Below are 24,118 nucleotides of genomic sequence, written 5' to 3' on the forward strand. Positions count from 1 at the left end.
TGTAGTCTCAACCTCCCAGGCTCAAGTGATCCTCCCAAGTAGCTGGGACTACAGGCATGTGCCACCACACCCAGCTAATTTTTGTATATTTTGTAGAGATGAGGTTTTGCCATGTTGCCCAGGCTGGTCTCAAACACCTGGGTTCAAGGGATCCACAAAGTGCTGGGATGAAAGGAGTGAGCCACCTCTCCTGGCCTATAATTTTAAATTTTATATTTTTAAATTTTAAACTGTTAAGTCTGCAAAAATAACCTGCACATTATCAGTTTTGATAGATATTAGATTACATTTTTAAGAGTTCCCATTTTCCCACCCTCTCATCATCCTTAAAAATTATAATTTAATGTAGGAGCTGAAAACTCAAATGCCTACATAGAAGACTAGCAAGAAACATAAATGGGTAAAGGAGGCCACCAAGGTTCTGTGAAAACCTGAGAGTATATGCTCATTTAAAGGTGGCAGCGGGCTGAGCACAGTGGCTCACACCTGTAATCTCAGCACTTCGGGAAGCCGAGGTGCCCAGACTTCTTGAGCCCAGGAGTTGGAGATCAGCCTAAGCAACATGGTGAAACCCCATCTCTACAAAAAACACAAAAATTAGCCCACCGCGGTAGTGCGTGCCTATAGTCCCAGCTACTCAGGAGATTGAGGTGGGAAGAACTGCTTGAGCCCAGGAGGTCAAGGCTGTAGTGAGCCATGATAGCGCTACTACACTCCAGCCTGGGTGACAAAGCAAGACCATGTGTCCAATCAATCAATCCATATAAAGAAGGTAGCCACTCCTCTGTTCCAGCAAACAGATGTCATACAAAACTCTGAGCTCAATGTTAGATATTACAATTTATCAAGAAAGCCAGAAATCCAAAGTTTTTTGAAACTCTTGCGTGTTTTTGGGTTTTTTTTTTAAATGGAGTTTTGCTCTTGTCGCCCAGGCTGGAGTGCAATGATGCAATCTTGGCTCACTGTGGCCTCCACCTCCCAGGTTCAAGCAATTCTCCTGCCTCTATCAGCCTCCCAAGTAGCTAGGATTACAGGCATGCGCCACCACATGCAGGTAATTTTGTATTTTTAGTAGAGATGGCGTTTCACCATGTTGACCAGGCTGGTCTCGAACTCCTGACCTCAGGTGATCCACCCACCTCAGCCTCCCAAAGTACTGGGATTACAGGCATGAGCCACCATGCCCAGCCATCTTGAACATTTTAAATGTTGACAACTAACATGATTTTATTTAACCATCCTGGAAGTCAACAAAATACATCTATAGGGCAGACCACACTTACGACATGGAATTTTGTACTAACAAATGAAAAAGATCTTTAACACTGTATTTTCACTTTGAATCTTATTCTGCAGTTTTGATTTTCTTATGCTTACCAACAAAGCACATTCAATTTTCGTTCACAGTGACTGTCAGCTCTCTTCAAAGAGAGAGGCTTATCTTTTCTTTCAGATCATATCTATGACAAATACCGGACCAAAATAAAACAAAAACAAAGTAACTTCAGGTAAAGAAGCAAAGAGTGGTCCTGGTTGACCAAAGAGTACCCAGAAAGGGCCTCATTTAGAACTGAGTTGTTATAGTCTCAGCATGTTTAGAATATATGAGCTATTTAGAACAAAATGTTAATTTATAAAACTATGTATAACTTTGAAGAGGGTGGCTTTAATCTAGGGTATCCCCCCACTACTGATACGTTTGCCTAACACAGAAAGTTTTCTCTTTGGCAAGAGATCAAAAAAGGAAGAGAAGAATTCCCATGTACTCCCTTGCTATCAAGTACTGAATTTAAGCAACCCCTTTCGGCCTTTTTTTTTTTTAATAAAACAAATGTTTATTAAAAGTCTTTGTCTCATCTGAAAATGTTACTGCAATACTGCTCCCATGGAAAGAAAAATTGCAGAACCTAACTAGCCTCACAACTTATTCTCATTTCTTCTTAGTCATTCATTAAAATCTCCAGATTCAGATATTCAAGCAATCCCTTCACCCACCAGAGATAGTGGCAGACATCCATGACTATCCAAGGACCCAACAACCGCCTTTGAATGCAACTATCTTTTCGTCAATTGCAAACAAGTGCTAAACTCCTGGCTCCATAGGGGGTTCCTACCAAGTCAGTATAAACTCAAATAGGGGCAGAGGTCAAGGGGATGAGAGTTCAGCCTAAGCTCTGGATCTCATACCACCCCTACCCTGATCAAAAGAATCCTTATCAGAAGGGAACTCCTCAGCAAAAGGCCACAATCAGAAGGCTTGATCTAGCAGCAATGCCACAGAATCAACTGAAGCTCTGGAAGCAGGCACTCGGAACTATTATGAATGTAACACAGCAAAATCACTAACAATGTTGTAGAGAAAAAGGGACATAAAGGGAGAAAACAAGGGAGATTTGTGAACTATGTTAGGTTGCTTCAGGAAAGAACTTACTTGAAAAATAGTGGAATAATCCTGAATCTAAGCCACAGAAGACATCTCAGGAACCTATTCCACAATGAATCATTCTACTTTGTGTCCAAAATCACCCTAATACATGCAGAAGAGGCCCAGATGACACTTCAAAAATAAGTCTTCATTCTTTTACACAAAAGATTATATATGTTATAAATCATTACATTGCCTTAGCCTTCCACCATTAGCATTTGAGATTTGTCACAATCCAGAGAGCTAGAGACAGGATAGAAATTAATTATTTAATAAAGCAGGGGCTCTGAAGTCTCAGATACTTCACTAGGTACCTTGGGGTGAGTCATTTAATCTCCTCAGGCCTCATAGTTCTCATCTGTAAGATGGGGATTGTATCTTTTTAAAGTCTTATGAACGCTTAATAAAAAAACGCATGTGAAACATTCTGTGCACAGTAAATATTAGGTATCCTTACTATTATGTGGTAAAAGTCATATCATATTTTGTGTCTGCCTCCCTGATTAAACCAGAGTCCTTTCTGGGCAAGAACTATGTCTCAGGTTGGCACCCAAAGTAGGGAGGGAGAAAAGAACAATAACTGCGTTAAATGAATTAGGTATTGCCAAGCCAAACTTAAAATCAGATATTTTATACGCTATAATCCTTCTCACACTTACTGAACACATGCAAAGTGCCTGGTACATAAGGAATACCCACTAAATGGTAATTTCCTTTTTTTCCTTCATCTGTAACAGTCTTAAGTTCACTCTCAGTAGACAACATCTGGGCTTGTATGAACTACTTTCTGAGACCAAAAATTGTGACACATAGTTTGACAACTAGAAATAAATCCATTAGGACACGGCACAGAATACTGGAATTTTAGGGTACTCTAGCTGAGATATACATTTCTCTTTTGTAGCTGGAAGAATCCACAAAAAAAAAAATCTTTGGGATCCCAAGACACATGAGAGTTGAATGCAAAGCCAGAGCAAGTTTGTGCTGTCGGACTTTCTTTTTATCTTGCCTACTTTTTATCTTGCTTTTTTCATCTTGCCTGTTCATCCCACCAACACACGTAGAACTCTCCTTGGTGGGCATCTACCAATATGGCAAGATACACCAAAAATTAATTTAACTTGCTTTTTTTCTGAGACAGGGTCTCACTCCCGACACCCAGCCTAGAATGCAGTGGTGCAATCTCTCAGTTCACTGCAGCCTCAACCTCCAGGGCCTCAGGTGATCCTCCCACCTCAGCCTCCCAAGTTACTGGGACTATAGGTACACGCCTAGAGTCAGGGTTTCATCATGTTGCCCAGGCTGGTCTTGAACTCCTAGGCTCAAAATAATCTGTCCACGTCGGCCTCCCAAAGTGCTAGGATTACAGGTATGACCCACTGCACCCAGCACTTAAATTTTCAAGTCTCTTTTAAAATACTCATAAAAATATATATACATACACACTATATTATATATAGTGACATATACTGTATATTAATACATACTATTTATTATATACATTATATATATCATTTATATAGGTCCCTGATCATTAGAATATACTTTATTTTTTAAAGTCTGAGTAAACAGGAATCCACGGTAATAGCCAGATTTTAAATTGTACAAACTTTTTATTCAGTATGCTTTCTATAAGACCTTGCTATTGACTAAAAAGAAAGTGTATAATTTGAGTTATCTGGTTTAAATAAGCAGAAGGTTAACTTGTTCAGTCTCCTGAGAAGTTAAATGTGTTGGCAGATGGTCATTTGGGAGAATTACCTGCTATTGGCTGGGGGAAAGGACCAAAACACCCTAACAGTCACCCAGATGGTAAAGAAGTCCCGACCAAACAGTCAGCAGCATATGAGCTCTTCTATTCCTGTGACTGAACTATTTAATTAGAGTCTATGGTCACACACTCTGAACAAGCCCAATCTCATCTGAACTATTTACGTGAAGCAGTAACTTACACCTGCTAGCTTAGTTGAATAAAACACAGTTTCAACAGCCCATTAGTACAGAAAGACTGAGAATTTCAACATTGTACTACATAGCCTAGAACAGCATACTCTTAATAGTATTTACCATTTGTCAAGCACTATTCTGAACTTTAAATACATTACACTTCACTTAATCCTCACAGCAACCCAATAAAATAGAAATACATTTTACTGTCCTCATTTCATAGATGAGAAAAGGAAGGCAGAGAGTTTAAGTAATTTAACCAAGATTACAGTGAAGCCAAGTTGAACCCAAGCAATCTTGAGCCAGAGTCTATGCTCTTAATTATGAGAACACATTTGGCTTCATAAAAAAACTAAAGCATTCATTTTAAACGCAAACATTTATACACAAACGTGTTCTCTGTGGCATTATTTATGATGCAGAAAAAACTGAAAATCTAAATGCTCAACAATAGCAGGATGGTTAAATAAATCATGATAAAGCTATTTACTTATTTAATGAAATATCCTTCCATTAAAAATATTTGTGAAAATCATTTCACGACTTGGGACAATGTTCCCAATGTAATACAGAGTGGGGGAAACAAACAGGACACAAAAATTACATATATAGTATATATAGATTCCTAATTAGGTAAAAGATGAGCTCGGACACAACCTGGAAGGACATACTCTCAAACGTGAAGCAATGGTTATTTCTAGGTGGTGGGATTAGAGATGCTTCTATTTTCTTTTAGTGTTTTCCACAGTGAACATACATTATTCTACTACCAGTTTAAACAAAAACAATGTTTTTTTCTTTTAATCAAGCTATACCAAGATCCTCAACCAGTTGGTAAAAAAAAACAAAAAAACAAAAAAAACCACACACAGCTAAAAAGCTTCTAATATGTCTGACTTCAAGCAGGTACTTTCCTTGGGATTATATCCTTTGAATGTCAGACAACATAGCACATAACCAAAAAAAAAAAAAAAAAATTCAATCTTCAACGTTAGAAACTGAATTAGAATAAGTATATTCAATCTGGTCAATGTTTACTCTCAATGTAATTACTTGTAGGATTATGTTACAAGAGGAGAAATGGACTTCATTATATGTGACCCAAAAATTCAGCAACAGTGTTCCTTAAATAGATAATAAGAGACAAAAAGTTTGGAGAGGAAGAACAGCTGTTGCTAATCCAACTATTTACCCTTTGACCCTCTATCTGGCCAGTAACTGAACACTATCAACTGTTTCCCTGTATTATGTGCTGTTTACAATCCCTGAGAGGCATGAAAGGAATTAATAATTTAGCCTAGAAAGCTGACAGCCTTTATTGGGAAGCCCCCTGTCTATGGGGCAGAAATCAGAGCAAGTAGCTGTCCTGAAGTCACAGGTCCCTTTACTGTTCCTGTTTTATAGCCTAATTGGCCCCCAAACATAAATCAATTATTTCTCCTGTTTTAAGCAACAATGACTTCTATTCTCTAACTTCCCTTGTATCAAGTCGGTCCTTGTTCTCTTGAGTTTTACAACTACACGGTAAACACGATGGTTGAGGAAAAAACTGGGGGAGCAGGGCAGACAGGGGTTATTTGGAAACAGAAGCACAGAAAGGTTATGCTGTTTTGAACTTCTCTTGACCTTTGACTGCCCTTGTCCCTAGCTTATGCTAATGGACATGGTACAGGGACACTTCTTGTAGAAATGAACTTAGCCTGAACCTGTGCCCATAACATTGGACTCCAGGAAGCCCAGGAATCATAGGAAGGCAGCCAGAGTGTGAACAGCTGCCCATATCATGAGCATGGCTGCCCATCTGCTTTATCACATTAAAGGTATTAAAAAAAAAAAAAAGCCAAGCCATTTAATTGGACAAAGTCAGTCTTTCCTCAACTAGTTCCCACACATGACACCTGTTGTCCCAAACCTGCTGCCTACAACCACTGCCATGCACAACTGCAAATTAGCAACGAAGTATTTCCTGTTCCAAAATAAGGGAGTGTGAGCAGGCTTTCCTATCAGGAATCTGGGTAATGGGCAATATTTGGGCCTCCAAATTCCAAAGATACAACACAAGGAAATCCCTAATACCCTCAAAAGTCATGCAGGGCTTGGCATGGTAATCCCAGCACTTTGGAAGACCAAGGCAAGAGGATCATTTGAGCCCAGGAGTTCAAGACCAGCCTGGGCAGCATGGTAAAACTTCGTCTCTAGTCAGCTTAAGAGGAAAATACCAAATTTTAAAAACTTTTTAAAATACTGATAAATTCAGATCAAATTTGAAGGAATAAAAAATATCAGAGCAAAGGAGCTTGTTGGTTGTGTCATTATTTAATGATCAAAGTATTGCGTGTATGCCTTATTACAGACTTGTTGACTACAGGCTTAATGTAAAAAAGAATCTTGCCAGATGCAGCTACTTAAGGGAAAAAAAGGTTTTTAACAGAAATGAACTTTTGACTAGTTCTTACATTTTTATGGTACCAATCACAGGGCAATTTCCTGAATAATGGGTGATGTCAAAGGTATATCATACTTGAGGAAATCAGGCCAAGGATAGCTCAGCAATTACATTCATAAATAAGTTTTTCTAGTTGGGGTCATGTCAAACCCTCACATGGTTGTTAGTGACTGTAACTGTGCATGTCCTTAGTGGTAGGTGAGCACCAGTCTCCATGACCACAAATGTCCCTAATTTCCTTTGAAAAAGCCACTAGTTCTGGCCGGGCGCGGTGGCTCAAGCCTGTAATCCCAGCACTTTGGGAGGCCGAGACGGGTGGATCACGAGGTCAGGAGATCGAGACCATCCTGGCTAACACGCTGAAACCCCGTCTCTACTAAAAAATACAAAAAACTAGCCGGGCGAGGTGGCGGGCGCCTGTAGTCCCAGCTACTCGGGAGGCTGAGGCAGAAGAATGGCGGGAACCCGGGAGGCGGAGCTTGCAGTGAGCTGAGATCCAGCCACTGCACTCAGGCCTGGGCGACAGAGCGAGACTCTGCCTCAAAAAAAAAAAAAAGAAAAGAAAAAAAAAAGAAAAAGCCACTAGTTCTGTGAATTGTCCTTTTCCCTCCTGCCCCTAACAGTCCTGCGCCTCTAGCCTATATTAGCATATTTCTCATGTAATGTATTTTGCTGTTAAGCTCATCCATTAGCTGCATCCTTCAGCTATTCCTTTAGATTTAGGAGCAAAATCTTTAGATTGGAGGAAGTGGAGATGAAGATGGATTGATTTAGCTCACCTTCCATGATTGCTTCTGAGTGAAAAGCCACATCGGCCACATTTCAGATGTTCACTATTGCAATTGGGGGAGGGTGGAGAGAGGTAGACTTTTTGCTTGTTTTATAAAGTGCTCTCAGTAAGGAGTGTTTGAGTTGAAGAGTCATCTGATTCGAGGCCACTCACGTTCTTTGTAACTTAAGCTTTGACCAAGAAATTCTTCACTTCTTCCCCATATACAGTAAGTATGTGAGCCAGTCATCCATATACTAAGGGCTACCTGAGAAAAACCTTTGATTCAGGATGGCTGGGTTACTAACCTTGGAATGTAAGAGATCTGGTTTTGAATGTAAAATTCGTAACACACAAACAAGAAGTGTTAAAAACTTTTTGCTCTGGTCAGTTACAGGTGGATCCCAATAATCTGTTTTTGGTTTTCTGATGGAAATAACAGAACTAGGGGAATTCAAATCCAGAGGGTGTCTACAGTATTAGAAGAGGGTGTAAGGGCACAGTTTAACACTAAGCTCTTTTGATATGTAAGTTCTTATACTTTCAGAAACTGTGCATTCCAGATCTACATACTAAATGCTGAATCATTTTTAAATGGGCTCTTGATTAATAGACCCATATTTTTTAGTGCCTATGTTGTCCTTTTGTCTAAAATGAAAGCTCTCTTTTGCATTGTAAAACTACAATATATGTCATCTTATTTTCCCTGAGTAATCCAAGTGTAGTGCATATTCTACGTAAAACTACTAAATGACAATGGAAAATGTTTAGTAGATTGGGGGAAAAATAACAAATAGTTTTACAGAATTGTTTGTAGTTACATTTAGGATGGACTTACTCCTTTGGAGAAGAGTGAAATTTGTTTTTGTGCCACGTGGTGAAGACCACTGTGATTTTTTTTATAAAGTAAATAATACTTAAAATGGCATAATAATTCTGCACTTGAATTTGTACTGTTAACAGCACATATAGAAGACTTTTAAACTTTTTATTATTGTCTTGTAACTAGCATTCCATTATTATTTTGGATATTTAAGGGTTCCATTAACATTGTATTTGGACAAAGTATAACCAAATTAGCCAGTCTGTTTTCTTCCATGTTTAATCAGAAGTGAGAGAACTACTTCAAATTCAGCAGGCAAGCAAGCAATTGGCTTAAAATTCGCTTTCTTAAATATTGTGACTCTTATGTTCTCGGCTTTTTAATGACTTTATTTATTTATTTATTTATTTATTTTAGACAGAGTCTCACTCTGTCACCCAGGCTGGAGTGCAGAGGCACCATCTTGGCTCACTGCAACTTCCGCCTCCCAGGTTCAAGCGATTTTCCTGCCTCAGCCTCCCGAGTGGATGGGACTATAGGCACGTGCCACCACGCCTGGCTTAGTTTTTGTATTGTTAGTAGAGATGGAGTTTCACCGTGTTAGCCAGGAAGGTCTTGATCTCCTGACCTCATGATCTACCCACCTCAGCTTCCCACAGTACTGGGATTACAGATGTGAGCCACTGTGCCCAGCCTAATGATTTCATTTTTATTTTTTTATTTTATTTACTTGTTTTTTTTTGAGACAGAGTCTCACTCCGTTGCCCAGGCTGGAGTGCAGTGGCGTGATCTTGGCTCACTGCAAGCTCCACCTCCTGGGGTTCATGCCAGTCTCCTGCTTCAGCCTCCGAAGTAGCTGGCACTACAGGCGCCTGCCACCACACCTGGCAAATTTTTTTATTTTTTATTTTTTTATTTTTAGTAGAGACGGGGTTTCACTGTGTTAGCTGGGATGGACTTGACCTCCTGATCTCGTGATCCACTTGCCTCGGCCTCCCAAAGTGCTGGGATTACAGGCATGAGCCACCGCACCCTGCCATGACTTCATTTTTAAAGTACTTGCGGCCAGGCAAGGTGGCTCACACCTGTAATCCCAGCACTTTGGGAGGCTGAGACAGGTGGGTCATGAGGTCAGGAGTTCAAGACCAGCCTGGCCAAGATGGTGAAACCCCAACTCTACTAAAAAATACAAAAATTAGCTGGGTGGGGTGGCGGGCACCTACAATCCCAGCTACTTTGGGAGGCTGACACAGGAGAATGGCGTGAACCCGGGAGGTGGAGTTTGCAGTGAGCCAAGATTGCGCCACTGCACTCTAGCCTGGCTGACAGAGCGAGACTCTGCCTCAAAAAATAAATAAATAAAGTACTTGCTCAGTCACTTGAGATAAAATGCTTGGGGTAGCTTTTCATCCTCAAACTTAATGTTTTTACTAGTTCATAGTGTTTGGAACAGTATGTGCCAATCACTAAGACTGCTTCAGAGTTTGCAATTTTGTATGTTTCATTGCCAAAGAAGGCTTAGTGGTTGTGGACTGTAGTATAAGTCAGCTTTCTGTAGCATAAGATTTGATTTTCTCATACTTACTCCACTTGTTATACATCACTGATTATTTGGGTTAAACTGGACTCATTTCAACCAGTTTGCCTTTGTTATTCAAATACGTGATGAGAAACTTAATACTGTAATTTGACTTGAGCCATAAAACACATTTTGATATTAGCTTGTATTATATTTATTAAGCTGGTTTTTGTGGGGAAAAAACTTACTAAAACCTAGATAAGTCTAGATTAGGAGGCCGGGCGCGGTGGCTCAAGCCTGTAATCCCAGCACTTTGGGAGGCCGAGACGGGCGGATCACGAGGTCAGGAGTTCGAGACCATCCTGGCTAACACAGTGAAACCCCGTCTCTACTAAAAAATACAAAAAAACTAGCCGGGCGAGGTGGCTGGCGCCTGTTGTCCCAGCTACTTGGGAGGCTGAGGCAGGAGAATGGCGTAAACCCGGGAGGCGGAGCTTGCAGTGAGCTGAGATCTGGCCACTGCACTCCAGCTCGGGCGACAGAGCAAGACTCCGTCTCAAAAAAAAAAAAAAAAAAAAGTCTAGATTAAGCCAGTTAAGGTGCATTTTGTATTTTAGTGATGGATCATATCATAAAAATAGAGATAAGCAGGCTGGGTGCGGTGGCTCAAGCCTGTAATCCCAGCACTTTGGGAGGCCAAGACGGGCGGATCACGAGGTCAGGAGATCAAGACCATCCTGGCTAACATGGTGAAACCCCGTCTCTACTAAAAAATACAAAAAAACTAGCCGGGCGAGGTGGCTGGCGCCTGTTGTCCCAGCTACTTGGGAGGCTGAGGCAGGAGAATGGCGTAAACCCGGGAGGCGGAGCTTGCAGTGAGCTGAGATCTGGCCACTGCACTCCAGCTCGGGCGACAGAGCAAGACTCCGTCTCAAAAAAAAAAAAAAAAGTCTAGATTAAGCCAGTTAAGGTGCATTTTGTATTTTAGTGATGGATCATATCATAAAAATAGAGATAAGCAGGCTGGGTGCGGTGGCTCAAGCCTGTAATCCCAGCACTTTGGGAGGCCAAGACGGGCGGATCACGAGGTCAGGAGATCAAGACCATCCTGGCTAACATGGTGAAACCCCGTCTCTACTAAAAAAAATATTAAAAAACTAGCTGGGCAAGGTGGCGGGCGCCTGTAGTCCCTGCTACTCGGGAGGCTGAGGCAGGAGAATGGCGTGAACCCGGGAGGTGGAGCTTGCAGTGAGCCGAGATCCGGCCACTGCACTCCAGCCTGGGCGACAGAGCGAGACTCCATCTCAAAAAAAAAAAAAACAGAGATAAGTTGGGAAGATATATTGATTATGCTGTTCTGTTGAGGGAAAGGTCATGTAATTGGAAATTTAAATTTTTGGTTATTGTGTTCACATCATGGTAGACAAGCATCATTTATAGTTTGGCTTTGAGAACTTTTCTGGTATTACGTTTACAGAAAATATATGAAAGAAACAAGTTCTGATTATATTTTTATATTTGTAAAGTAAAAGTTTGGTTAAAATGATCACTGTTCTTTTTTCATCATTTCAATTAAAAATATTCGAAAGAGAAAAAAAATACAAAAATCAGCCAGGCATGGTGGTGTGTACATGTAGTCACAGCTACTTAGGAAACTGAGGTGGGAGGATCACCTGAGCCCATGAGGTCAAGGCTGCAGTGAGCCATGACTATGCCACTGCACTGCAGCTTGGGCAAAAGAGTGAGACCCTGTCTCAAAAAAAATTAAATAAACAAAAGTCACATGGAATTAACATAGGAGATGTTATTCCTTCCTAGTCAGAATCCCCAGAATATGCAGTATCAAAAACCCACAGACAATTTAACACAACACACACAGCCCATCTCAGTCTTGATGCTTCCTATCACTTGGTAAGGCTGAACATGCTCATTTGAACCCCAAAACTGATACAAACTGAGATAAAATTTTATTTTGTCTTATTTTTTTTTTTTTTTTTTTTTTTTTGAGACAGAGTCTCGCTGTTGTTGCCCAGGCTGGAGTGCAATGGCACGATCTCGGCTCACCACAACCTCCACCGCCCGGGTTCAAGCAATTTTCCTGCCTCAGCCTCCTGAGTAGCTGGGACTACAGACATGTGCCACTAGGCCCAGCTAATTTTGTATTTTCAGTAGAGACGGAGTTTCTCCATATTGGTCAGGCTGGTCTCAAACTCCTGACCTCAGGTGATCCGCCCGCCTGAGCCTCTCGAAGTGCTGGAATTACAGGCGTGAGCCACCGCGCCCGGCCTAAATATTTTTAGAATAATCAGATCCTTATGTATTTCTTCAAAAAGAAAGATTAAAATACCACTAACTTCCCAGTATAGGAATTACTGAGAATATTACCCACATACACTAAGTACAAATTTTTTGGTTTGTTTTTTGTTTTTGAGACGGGGTCTTGCTCTGTGTCACCTAGGCTGGAATGCAGTGGTGTGATCATGGCTCAACTGCAGCCTCCTCCTTAAGCAATCCTCCCACCTCACCTTCTCAAGTAGCTGGGACCACAGGCACATGCCACCACACCTGGATAATTTTTAAATTTTCTTTGTAGAGATGGGGCTCCCTATGTTACCCAGGCTGGTCTCAAACTCCTGATCCTGGGTTCAAATGATCCTCCCACCTTGGCCTCCCAAAGTGCTAGAATTTCAGGCACAAGCCATCATGCCCTGCCAGTAAGTACAATTTTTTAGTCTTTTTTTTTTTTGATGACTCCTATTCTACACTGATGTATAAAATTATGTCTCAATGTCTGTTCATTCTCGTAGAATAGAGAGGTCTATAAATTGCCGTATCTAGCTAGGAATTTTATGCAGAAATGTTTAATGAGCTGGTATTACTTAACCCAGAAAGAAGAACTCGGCAATAATTTTTCTGAGACTATCAAGGACCTTTCTCAGAAAATGGGCATTAGCCATTTGCAATTGCTACTAGGTGCAAAAAAAGAGAATACGTTTGGATACTAAGTGCTAAACTAGAGGTTTATAAAATGTCCTTTCAAATATTTCCTAATACACTGATAATATACAAGGCTATACTTACTTATCTGTGTATCCCTAGAGCCTAGAGAACTGGGTGTGGAGCAGAGAGAACACTCAGTGCTTAACAAACTGAGTTATCAACTATTTAGCATGTTTTATGTGTAGCTGTCTGAAAGGTTACAGGGCATCTCAATGTACTTCCTAATGTTCAAAAATGCTTCTAAGAAAGGACCATGCCAGGTGTGGTGGTTCACGCCTGTAATCCTAGCACTTTGGGAGGCCGAGGCAGGCAGATCACAAGGTCAGGAGTTCAAGACCAGCCTGACCAATATGGTGAAACCCCGTTTCTACTAAAAACACAAAAATTAGCCAGGCGTGGTAGTGGACGCCTGTAGTCCCAGCTACTCGGGAGGCTGAGGCAGGAGAATCACTTGAACCCAGGAGTCAGAGGTTGCAGTGAGCCGACATCATGCCATTGCACTCCAGCCTGGGTGACAAAGCGAGACTCTGTCTCAAAAAAAAGAAAGGACCATGACTCCGGAAAAATAACTGAATTTATCTTTTCCTCCCCCTAAACAAAGGCTACTCATAAAAGAATAACAGAAAACACAGCTAGACCTTGAATAACACAGGTTTCAACTACACAGGTCCACTTACACACAGACTTTTTTCTTTTTTTTTTTTTTTTTTTTTTTTGAGACGGAGTCTCGCTCTGCCGCCCAGGCTGGAGTGCTGTGGCCAGATCTCAGCTCACTGCAAGCTCCACCTCCCGGGTTCACGCCATTCTCCTGCCTCAGCCTCCCGAGTAGCTGGGACTACAGGCGTCCGCCACCTCGCCCGGCTAGTTTTTTGTATTTTTTAGTAGAGACGGGGTTTCACCGTGTTAGCCAGGATGGTCTCGATCTCCTGACCTCGCGATCCGCCCGTCTCGGCCTCCCAAAGTGCTGGGATTACAGGCTTGAGCCACCGCGCCCGGCAACTTTTTTCAATAAAAGTTACACCAAGTGTACCCACCTCTCCTGCCTCCCCTTTCACCTCCGCCACCCAAGACAACAAGACCAACCCTCTTCCTCCTCCCTCAGCACGAAGGCGGTGAGGATGAAGACCTTTATGATGATTCATTTCTACTAATGAAGAGTAAATATATTTTGTCTTCCTTATGACTTTCTTAACACATTCTCTTCTCTAGTGTACTTTATTGTAACAATACAGAATATAATACATATAACATACAAAATATGTGTTAATCTCCTGATTATGTTATCAGCCAGGCTTCCAGTCAACAGTAAGTTATTAATAAAGTTTTTGAGGAGTCAAAAGTTTTAAGTGGACTTTCAACTGTGCAGGGGGTTGTCATCCATAACCCCCACATTGTTTAAGGGTCAACCATAGTATATTCACCTATAGCTGCTGGTATACTGGGGCTATACTACCTTAAATACAAAACTGATTCTGAAATTTACAACTTTTAAAAAGACAAATGTTATTTCCCTGGTGTTTGATAAGCATCATGAGAACTAATTTGCCTAACAACTAATAAGTATTAGTTGAAACATGGACATTTATACTATTACGGAGGGCAGAGGGGAATATGTGAGAAGGTCCACAACCTCAGAGCTTGTATCAGCTTCACGGTAAGCTTTATCACTTATCTCAACAGCAGACTGGTGGCAAAGGGCCAGCCGTAACAAAGTACTAGAATCAGAAAAATAACTCTAGACCATCTCATGGAATCTCAATCTAAATTATCATTTGACCTTTCCACATTATAGCAAAATAAGGTCTGTATACACTGGATACTTCCATGTCCTATTTCTAACCATTATGACTATGTGTCCCAGAATGGTGCATGCCACCACATTTAGGGAGAACTGGAAATTCAAATGATTATCTATGATGAAGACTCACATAGTCCTGAAAAGCATCATTTAATTAGACCTTGAAATTGTAACTCTCATATCTTAACCATAAGACTGTAAATGAAAATTAAACTGTACTACAAAGGTTATCAATTAAAATTTCTAAACAAAATGCTTCTTTGAAAGAAATTATTTCAAAACTATCAATATTTTAGAAGTGTTTGTGAGTATACAGTTGTCCATGTGCATGAGTGCAAGAAATTTTTTTTTTTTTTTTGAGGTAGAGTTTTGCTCTTGTCACCCAGGCTGGAGTGCAATGGCACGGTCTTGGCTCATTGCAACCTCTGCCTCCCGGATTCAAGCAATTCTCCAGCCTCAGCCTCCCGAGTAGCTGGGACTACAGACACCCGCCACCGCGCCTGGCTGATTTTTGTATTTTTGGTAGAGACAGGGTTTCACTATGTTAGCCAAGCTGGTCTCGAACTCCTGATCCACCCACCTCAGCCTCCCAAAGTGCTGGGATTACAGGCGTCAGCCACCGCGCCTAGCTTCAAAGTACAATTTTTATTTTTGTTGGTTTCATGGAGGGATGGAGAACAAAGCAAGGAGATTGGTATTAAACAGAAATTTTCAGCAAACCAACTTTCTATTAAACAGATAGATCCTATCAGAAGACAGCATAACTAGAAAAGACAGAATGTCCTTCCTATAATTACAAATTAAAGTGAAATAAAACCTGAGAGTCAATAAAGTAAGGCTTATCAATGACACCTTTAGTTATTCACTTAAAAGTGTACACACACATCCTTTTCTTACCACAGAATATTGGGTAACATTGAGAACTTACTAGTGCCTGGGTCAAGCTCTGCCAATTCATCCTGACAGAAACCTAAAGAGAAAACAACAGGAAAAAAAATTACAATTTGTGAGTTACTTCAAGCTGACTCCAAATATGAAGTATCATACAGTGGGGGGGAAATCTACACTCAGAAGTCAATTTGGGTTTCAATCCTAGCTCTAATATTTAGCTACTACACATCCCTCTGAGCCTCCATTTCATCCCTTCAATACAAAAACAGATAAAAGCACTTACCACAGAATTGTAATGAGGATTAAACAAGTTACCAAAATAAAATGCTTACCACAGGCCTTGCCACACAGTAGGAGCTCAATATACAACAGCACAAGTAATTATGAGTTATCATGGCAATGTCCATTGGAATAAAAACTCACAGGAAAATTACAATTCATTTAATACCTGTCATAAATTCTGTTCAACACTGCTAATTCTTTTACAAAAGAAAGCAAAATATATAAAATATTAACTTACACAAATATCAGTGTAATATCATGTAAATTTTTCACAAATGCTGAAGAATTTTACCTATACAAACAAATGGAAGCAATTTTTCCATTAATAAGTATGCTATTCAGGTTGGAATAAATACCTCTCAAAGCACACTTCACATTTCATATGCTCGGACCCAAAAAGTATGAGCTACATTTGTCTATCTGGTGTATAACTATCCCACTGGAGAGAAAAATCAAGCACAAGGAATGGCAAACATAGTAGGTCCTCTATACATCGTTGATGAAAGGTTTTGTTTTTCCTGGAATGGCTGCATACTTTCTCCTGTTTGCTTTCTACTCTTCCTCAGTTTAAATATTTCCTCAGAAAAGTTTTCTCTTGCCTCTTTCACCCTTGTCGCACACGCAAGGTCAAATCCCTGGTTATAATTATCTCTAATACCTGTGCTGGCTTCTTCATAGCACTCATCAACAAGGAACTACTTGTTCAGTGTCTGACCACAGTGAGACTGTTCCATGAGGGCGGGGATCCAACTTGCCTTGTTTTAACAGCTTTAACCCCATTACCTCTCACAAGCCTAGCACGTAGTAGCTGTTCAGTAAACAACTGTAGTATTTCACCAGTAAATTCAAAAAGAATGGATCTTGACGCTGGGTGCAGTGGCTCATGCCTGTAATCCCAGCACTTTGGGAGGCCGAAATGAGCAGATGACTTGAGGCCAGGAGTTCAAGACCAGCCTGGCCAACAGGGTGAAACCCTGTCTCTACTAAAAATACAAAAACTAGCCAGGCATGATGGCGCTTGGCTGTAATCCCAGCTAATCGGGAGGCTGAGGCAGGAGAATCTTTTGAGCCTGGGAGATGGAGGTTGCAGTGAGCCGAGACTGCACCACTGCACTCCAGCCTGGGTGATAGAGTAAGACCCTGTCTCAAAAAATAAAACAAAAAAAAAGGGAGCAAAATTAGGACTAGAGAGGCATGAGAGTAACTTCTGTCAAAACTGGGCGACCAAAAGCCAAACCAAAAACTAGCAGTCATGGGGGAGAAATGAGATTCATGTAGCAGGCCAACTGCTTAAACACTTTGTTTTTGTTTGAGATGCAGTCTTGCTCTATCACCCAGCTAGAGCGCAGTGATGCGATCTCGGCTCACTGCAACCTCCGCGCCTCCTGGGTTCAAGTGATTCTCCTGCCTCAGTCTCCTGAGCAGCTGGGATTACAGGCACCTGCCACCATGCCCAGCTAATTTTCGTATTTTTAGTAGAGATGGGTTTCTTCCTGTTGGCCAGGCTGGTCTCAAACTCCTGACCTCAAGTGATCTGACCATCTTCGCCTCCCAAAGTGCTGTGATTAGAGAAAGCCCAGCTTAAGCATCACAACTTTTAAAGTCCTTTGCAATTCTGGGCTGTTGTGACCACATCAAACATGCCACATTCTTTCTTGCCTTTCTGTGATTCCTCCTCCTCCTCCACTTAGTACAACAATTCATCTTTTAAGATTCAGTTCTGGCCGGGCGCGGTGGCTCAAGCCTGTAATCCCAGCACTTTGGGAGGCCGAGACGGGCGGATCACGAGGTCAGGAGATCGAGACCATCCTGGCTAACACGGTGAAACCCCGTCTCTACTAAAAAATACAAAAAAAAAAAAAACTAGCCAGGCGTGGTGGTGGGCTCCTGTTGTCCCAGCTACTCAGGAGGCTGAGGCAGGAGAATGGCGTGAACCCGGGAGGCGGAGCTTGCAGTGAGCTGAGATCCGGCCACAGTACTCCAGCCCGGGCAACAGAGCGAGACTCTGCCTCAAAAAAAAAAAAAAAAAAAAAAAAAGATTCAGTTCTAATATCGCAACAATGAAATATGGAAAACAGAAGAGGCCTCACCAGCACTCACCAAACAATAAAGGAATAATTTAAATACCTGCCTCTTCCACTACATAGTGAGATCTTCAAGGCTAGGGACTGTGCCTTATCCATCTGCAGAGCTGCTTCTGGCCAGAACAGTTGTGGACACATTATGGAAGGTGCTGAAATGCAGGATCAACTAAACAGAACACACAACCCTGCCTCTAGATCACAGTCTAGGGAAGAAAGTCATAGAATCAGAAAATCTAAAGTTTAGTCTGAATAGTGTGTGTAAAGCCTAAATGAGGAGACTGGATCTGAAATACCAGAATTTAAAAGCTGCTTAAAGTGGCTGATCTCAGACCAGCTTTAAACCCCTCTACATAAAGGCAATGGGAATCAGAAAAGCCATGGAGAGATGCCAGGTGTCTTCATATATTCAGACTGCTATAATAAAATACCATAAACTAAGTCACAGTTCTGGAGCCGTGAAGTCCAAGATCAAGGTGCTGGTAGATTTGGTGTCTAGTGAGAGCCCATTTTATGGTTCATAGATGGTACCTTACCACTGTTCTCACATGGTAGAATGAGCTGTTTAGGGTCTCTCTTATACTGGAACAATCACCTCCCAAAAGGCCCCCATGCTAATACCATCACCTTGGAGGTTAGGATTTCAATATGTGAATTCAGGGGGATCACACACATTCAGACCATAGCACCAGGCAATGAGAAACTAACTCCTCGTTATACACGGACTGAATGTTGAACATCAGGCCAGAAGTGAAACTGAGAATAAACTTCATTTCATGTAAATTGACTCAGAAACAGGACAAAAGTACAGGAAAGCAATGGGAAGGTTAGAACTCTCCTAGGTTCTAACTCAAGCCACCTTTAGTTATATGACCTTAAGTAAGTCACTCCCCATTCTGCGCCTCAGACTACTTTGGACATCAAATGAAAGGACTCTACTAGAAGTCTCAAAAAAGGACAAAGCCTAATGTACCTTCTGAAAGTACCCATTGTTGTGAACTCAAGTAACTGATCAAACAAAAATAGAGGGTGACTCAAAAACAAAGAAAATACTAAGTAAAATATTTAAGATGGACATCTATTGCTTTTATCTGCCTAGCAACCACTCCCCCCTTATTCTGTTAATGGCACCCTGATTTTTCTTTGCAGACTTCTATTCAAAGGCCACAGGATCCAAGCAGAATTGATCCTAACTTTGTTGTAAATTGGGATCAACAACAGCACCTACCTTACAGGGATGTCAAAAGAATTAAATGACACCAGGTACAGTGGTGCATGCCTGTAATCCCAGCACTTTGGAAGGCTGAAGCAGGAGGATCGCTTGAGCCCAGAAGTTGGAGACCAGCCTGGACAACATGGTGAAACCCTATCTCTACCAAAAAAATACAGAAGTTAGCCAGGTGTGATGGTGCATGCCTGTAATAACCACCTACTTGGGAGGCTGAGGTAGACGATCACCTGACCTTAGGAGGTCGAGGCTGCAGTGAGCCATGATCGTGCCACTACACTCCGGCCTGGGCAACAGAGTGAGACCCAGTCTCAAAAAATAATTAAACGAGACAGTGAATATAAAGGCTTTGCACAGTACTTGACAAAGTAAAAGCTCTATATATGTAAGCTGCTACAACTAATCTCTAGGGTCCATCCAATTCAGTGCTGTGTCTATGGAAGCAAAGTGTAGATTATAGGAGAGTTACTATTAAACCATTCATGGCATCATCCTCAAAGACCTGGGATGGAACCCTAACATCACTAATGTCACTTTGGTTACTTGCTGTGGTTCTTGAACTTTTTACATTTTCAGCCTGTAAACTGCTGGATGTAGTGATTCCAAATGTTTGCCACTTCCTGAAGAAAGAAGGACTCTATATTTGCCTTTAAAAAATTCCTCCAAGGGTCACAAAGATCCTGATTATAGAATTCAGTAATTACATCTACATTCCCTCCACTTAGTCCTGAGACTACTGCTAATATGTTGTCTCTGGTTTTATAGATCATCATTAATGCAGGAGCCTTGAGGATATATGGAGAACAATGTTAATCTTACCTACAAACCACATACCTACTGACCACAAGGCAATGAAATGGCCACAGCTGGCTACTGTTGTCAAGCAGAGTTTTGCCCTGGTTCTCAGCAATCACATCTAGCTGGCAAAATGATTCTTAGCTAGAAGAACCCAAACCACTGCTAGATGTAACCCCAAATGTACATTAAATTGGATTTCTTCAATTAGATTCAACTCAAAGGCAATCACAGTTGTTCAGTAGAAAGCAGACTCTTGGCCAGGCACCGTGGCTCACACTTGTAATCCCAACACTTTGGAAGGCCAAGGTGGGTGGTTCACTTGAGATCAGGAGTTTGAGACCAGCATGGCAAAAATGGTGAAACCCCATCTCTACCAAAAAAAAAACAAAAATTAGCCTGGCGTGGCAGTGCACACCTGTAATCCCAGCTACTTAGGAGACTGAGATAGGAGAATCACTTGAACTTGGAGGCAGAGGTTGTAGTGAGCCGAGATTATGCCACTGCACTCCAGCCTGGGGGATAGAGAAAGACTCCTTCTCAAAAATAAAAACAAAAAAAAAGGCACTGAGTGTGGTGGATCACTTGAGGTCAGGGGTTCAAGACCAGCCTGACCAACATGGTGAAACTCCATCTCTACTACAAATACAAAAATTAGGTGGGGCGCGGTGGCTCATGCCTGTAATTCTAGCACTTTGGGAGACAGAGGTAGGCAGATCACGAGGTCAGGAGTTCAAGAACAGCCTGGCCAACATAGTAAAACCCCGTTTCTACTAAAAATACAAAAATTAGTCAGGCGTGGTGGCACACTCCTGTAGTCACAGCTACTCAGGAGGCTGAGGCAAGAGAATCACTTTAACCCAGGAGGCAGAGGTTGCAGTGAGCGGAGATCATGCCACTGCACTCCAGCCTGGGCAACAGAGCAAGACTCTGTCTCAAAACAAAACAAAATAAAAAGAAAGCAGGCTCTTAAGCTTCATAAATAAACAAACATACCCCCAAACCCACCTGTCTCACAGAACACAACATATTAAACAGATCAGGAAATATTCTGAGAAATCCAGGGTCTTTGGTTGGTGACTTAAATTGCTTTCAAAAGAAAAAGACAGACAAGAAACAGATTGGTTCCTAAGATGACATCACCAAGTCAGTGTGCAAACAGGCAATGTTACTGCAAAGGTTATATTCACTTGCCTCAGTTTAACTAGGAAGATAAATGCACACTGAAAAGGACATGGGGCCGGGCACAATGGCTCACATCTGTAATCCCAGCATTTTGGGAGGCCGAGGCAGGTGGATCACCTTAGGTCAGGAGTTCAACACCACCCTGACCAACATGGTAAACTCCATCCCTACTAAAAATACAAAAATTAGGCCGGGTGCAGTGGCTCATACCTGTAATCCCAGCACTTTGGGAGGCCGAGGTAGGAGGATCACGAGGTCAGGAGTTTGAGACCAGCTTGGCCAACAAAGTGAAACCCCATCTCTACTAAAAATACAAAAATTAGCCAGGCGTGGTGGCGCACACCTGTAGTCCTAGCTACTCGCGGGGGCTGAGGCAAGAGAATCGCTTGAACCCGGGAAGCAGAGGTTGCAGTGAACCGAGATCACTCCACTGCACTCCAGCCCAGACAACAAAGCAAGACTCCATCTTTAAAAAAATAATAATTATACAAAAATACAAAAATTAGCTGGGCTAATTTTGGTGGTGGCGGGTGCCTATAATCCCAGCTACTCAGGAGGCTGAGGCAGGAGAACTGCTTGAACTTGGGAGGCAGAGATTGCAGTGAGCCCAGATCACATCATTGCACTCCAGCCTGGACAACAGAGCTAGATTCCATTTCAAAAAAAAAACCAGAGGCAGCAAGGGTATGGGTATGAGTTAGAACTAGATTCAAATCCCAGATTTGCTATTACCAAATTAACTACTCCAAACCCATGTCTTGAAATGAGGATAAAAATAACCATCACATTCAATTGTTGCGAGATTTGGTGAATATATGTAAATCATCTACTTTATGGCAAGTTAATCAAGCAAATGGCTCTAAGTCTAGGAATCTTATTTCATACAAGAGAAAGTTCCAGTTGACAAGCTCTTCTTCAAATAGGCATTTTGTTTGTTTTTTAAACAAGGTCTTGCTTCTGTAGCCCAGGCTGGGGTGCAGTGGCACGATCACGGCTCACTGCAGCCTTGACCTCTAGGACCCAAGCAACCCTCCCACTTCAGCCTCCCAAGTAGCTGAGACTACGGGTGTGCACCACCATACATTTGACAAAAAGGCATTTGACAAAAAGAAAATGACCACTGATTCCTCAAATTGTGATTGGCTATCAGGAGAGATTAAAAGGTCACTGATATTTTTCCTTTTTGATATTTTGACTATCAAATTGTACATTTACCATGACAGCAACTTAAATAAACTTCTGAGTCTTACCAGTCAGCAAATTAAAGCGTGAAACACTAGCTAATTATAATCTATAATGTGTTAGTGTTACTCAAGCCATGTTTTAGTTTGACTGTAGGAAGACAGTATAGTGCAATAGAGACATGGACTCTGGTTAACACTCTGCCAGTTACTCAGTCTCTTTTGAAGCCTCAATAACCCATACGTAAGATTAAGGCCCTTAAAAGGTAAAATTCTACAATTCTAATCAAACATCTCTTTCTACAAAATAGAAGTTGTCTGTATCCCACATGATTTGCCGACCACTTTATCTCTTGCTTTTCATAGCATCCTACCCAACAGTGTATACTCCATCCACACTGAAGTACATCATGGCTCCCAGAATTCAACATGCTCTTTGGCCGCAACTCCTTTACACGTGCTATTTTCTCTACCTGAGTCAACCTTTACTCACCACTGATAATAAGGAATCAAGTCAGGTCTCCTATAATTCCCCCCTCCCTTTCCTGCAAACACTCAAGTCTGAGTTAGACACTACAAACAACATGGCTGAACCTATAGCTTTTCGGGGACCTATGAGGAAGAAAAAGACTGGCTTTAAAATCCAAAAAACAGACACATCTGCAAATTTGAAATTCAAATGTTTTAATTAAATATGAGATAACATCATTTCACTTAGTCAACTGCAATTCAAGTCTTACATAAACGTGAGATACAGTGACACAGGGCTTGTAGGACTAAGAAAGTCAAAGGTCAAAATAGGTCTTGAAATTGCTCTGATGAGTTCTGTGTGTCTCTTCTATGCTTCCACAGGCTCCTGTGCTTTACACACCACAACCACATCATGATCAGGACCACTAGAACCTGAATTCAGAGAACTCAAGGTTCTAGAGAAGTCTGTTTTCCAGGATCCCCAAGAAAAAGCTAAAAATCTTTACCCAGGTTTTCTATTGATATGCAACAGTCACTCACTGGTCTTTCCTGGACCAATCCCCTCTAGTCAGTTGTATCAGTCTCCCATCTACCTTGTCTCCCTGATCATGATTTGGCATCCAATAAAACTCTGACTAAATAGGTCAGATCTAGTCTCAGCCCCAAAGATAACCCCAGCCCTAGGCCTGAGACATGACCCAGGAAAGGCGGCCCAATAAATGTCTGAAGAACTGTTTCTTTCACCAAAAGACAATAATGGTAAGCCACAATGCCACTACAATGAATTTCTTGCCAAAACAACAAATTTCAAGAGAACAATTTCACTGTTCTCAACTTTTAAAGCCTAGATGAGCACTGTCCAATAGAAATTTCTACAATGATGAAAATGTCATATATCTACACTGTCCAATACAGTTGCCACTAGCTACATGTGGCCAATGAGTACTTGGAACATGACTGGCATGAATGAGAAACTGAATTTTTAACTTTACTCTTAATTTAAATGGCCATATGAGACTGGTGGCTATGAAACAGTGAAAAACCTAGAAGTTGTCCCTCTTTCTAAATTTGTCACACCACATATTCTTGACTGTGTTACAGCATAAAAAAAAAATATGGAAATGTTTATTTAGGCCAGTATTATTTACTAGCCAATTTATAGCTTTGTCAGCTGTTATCATCAGCCTGCAAATGCAGTCACTTACTCCTTCAAATATTAAGTATCTACCCATACTGTAACAGGCCAGAGGTCTGGAAGGTAGAGATGTGAATAAGAC

At 41.4% G+C, this 24,118-nt stretch overlaps 1 protein-coding gene across 2 annotated transcripts in view; it reads right to left on the bottom strand.

The window, feature by feature from the left end:
- NR6A1 (nuclear receptor subfamily 6 group A member 1) overlaps nt 1-24,118 on the bottom strand; it is a 262,712-nt gene that overhangs the window by 208,670 nt on the left and 29,924 nt on the right. For both annotated transcript variants that reach the window (XM_033190833.1, XM_033190837.1), the window contains exon 2: nt 15,656-15,697. In XM_033190833.1, coding sequence (XP_033046724.1) covers nt 15,656-15,697 — 42 coding nt within the window. The remainder of the gene's footprint in view (nt 1-15,655; nt 15,698-24,118) is intronic.

This window comes from Trachypithecus francoisi, unplaced genomic scaffold (genome assembly GCF_009764315.1).
Source record: "Trachypithecus francoisi isolate TF-2019V2 unplaced genomic scaffold, Tfra_2.0 Contig01585, whole genome shotgun sequence".
NCBI lineage: Eukaryota > Metazoa > Chordata > Mammalia > Primates > Cercopithecidae > Trachypithecus > Trachypithecus francoisi.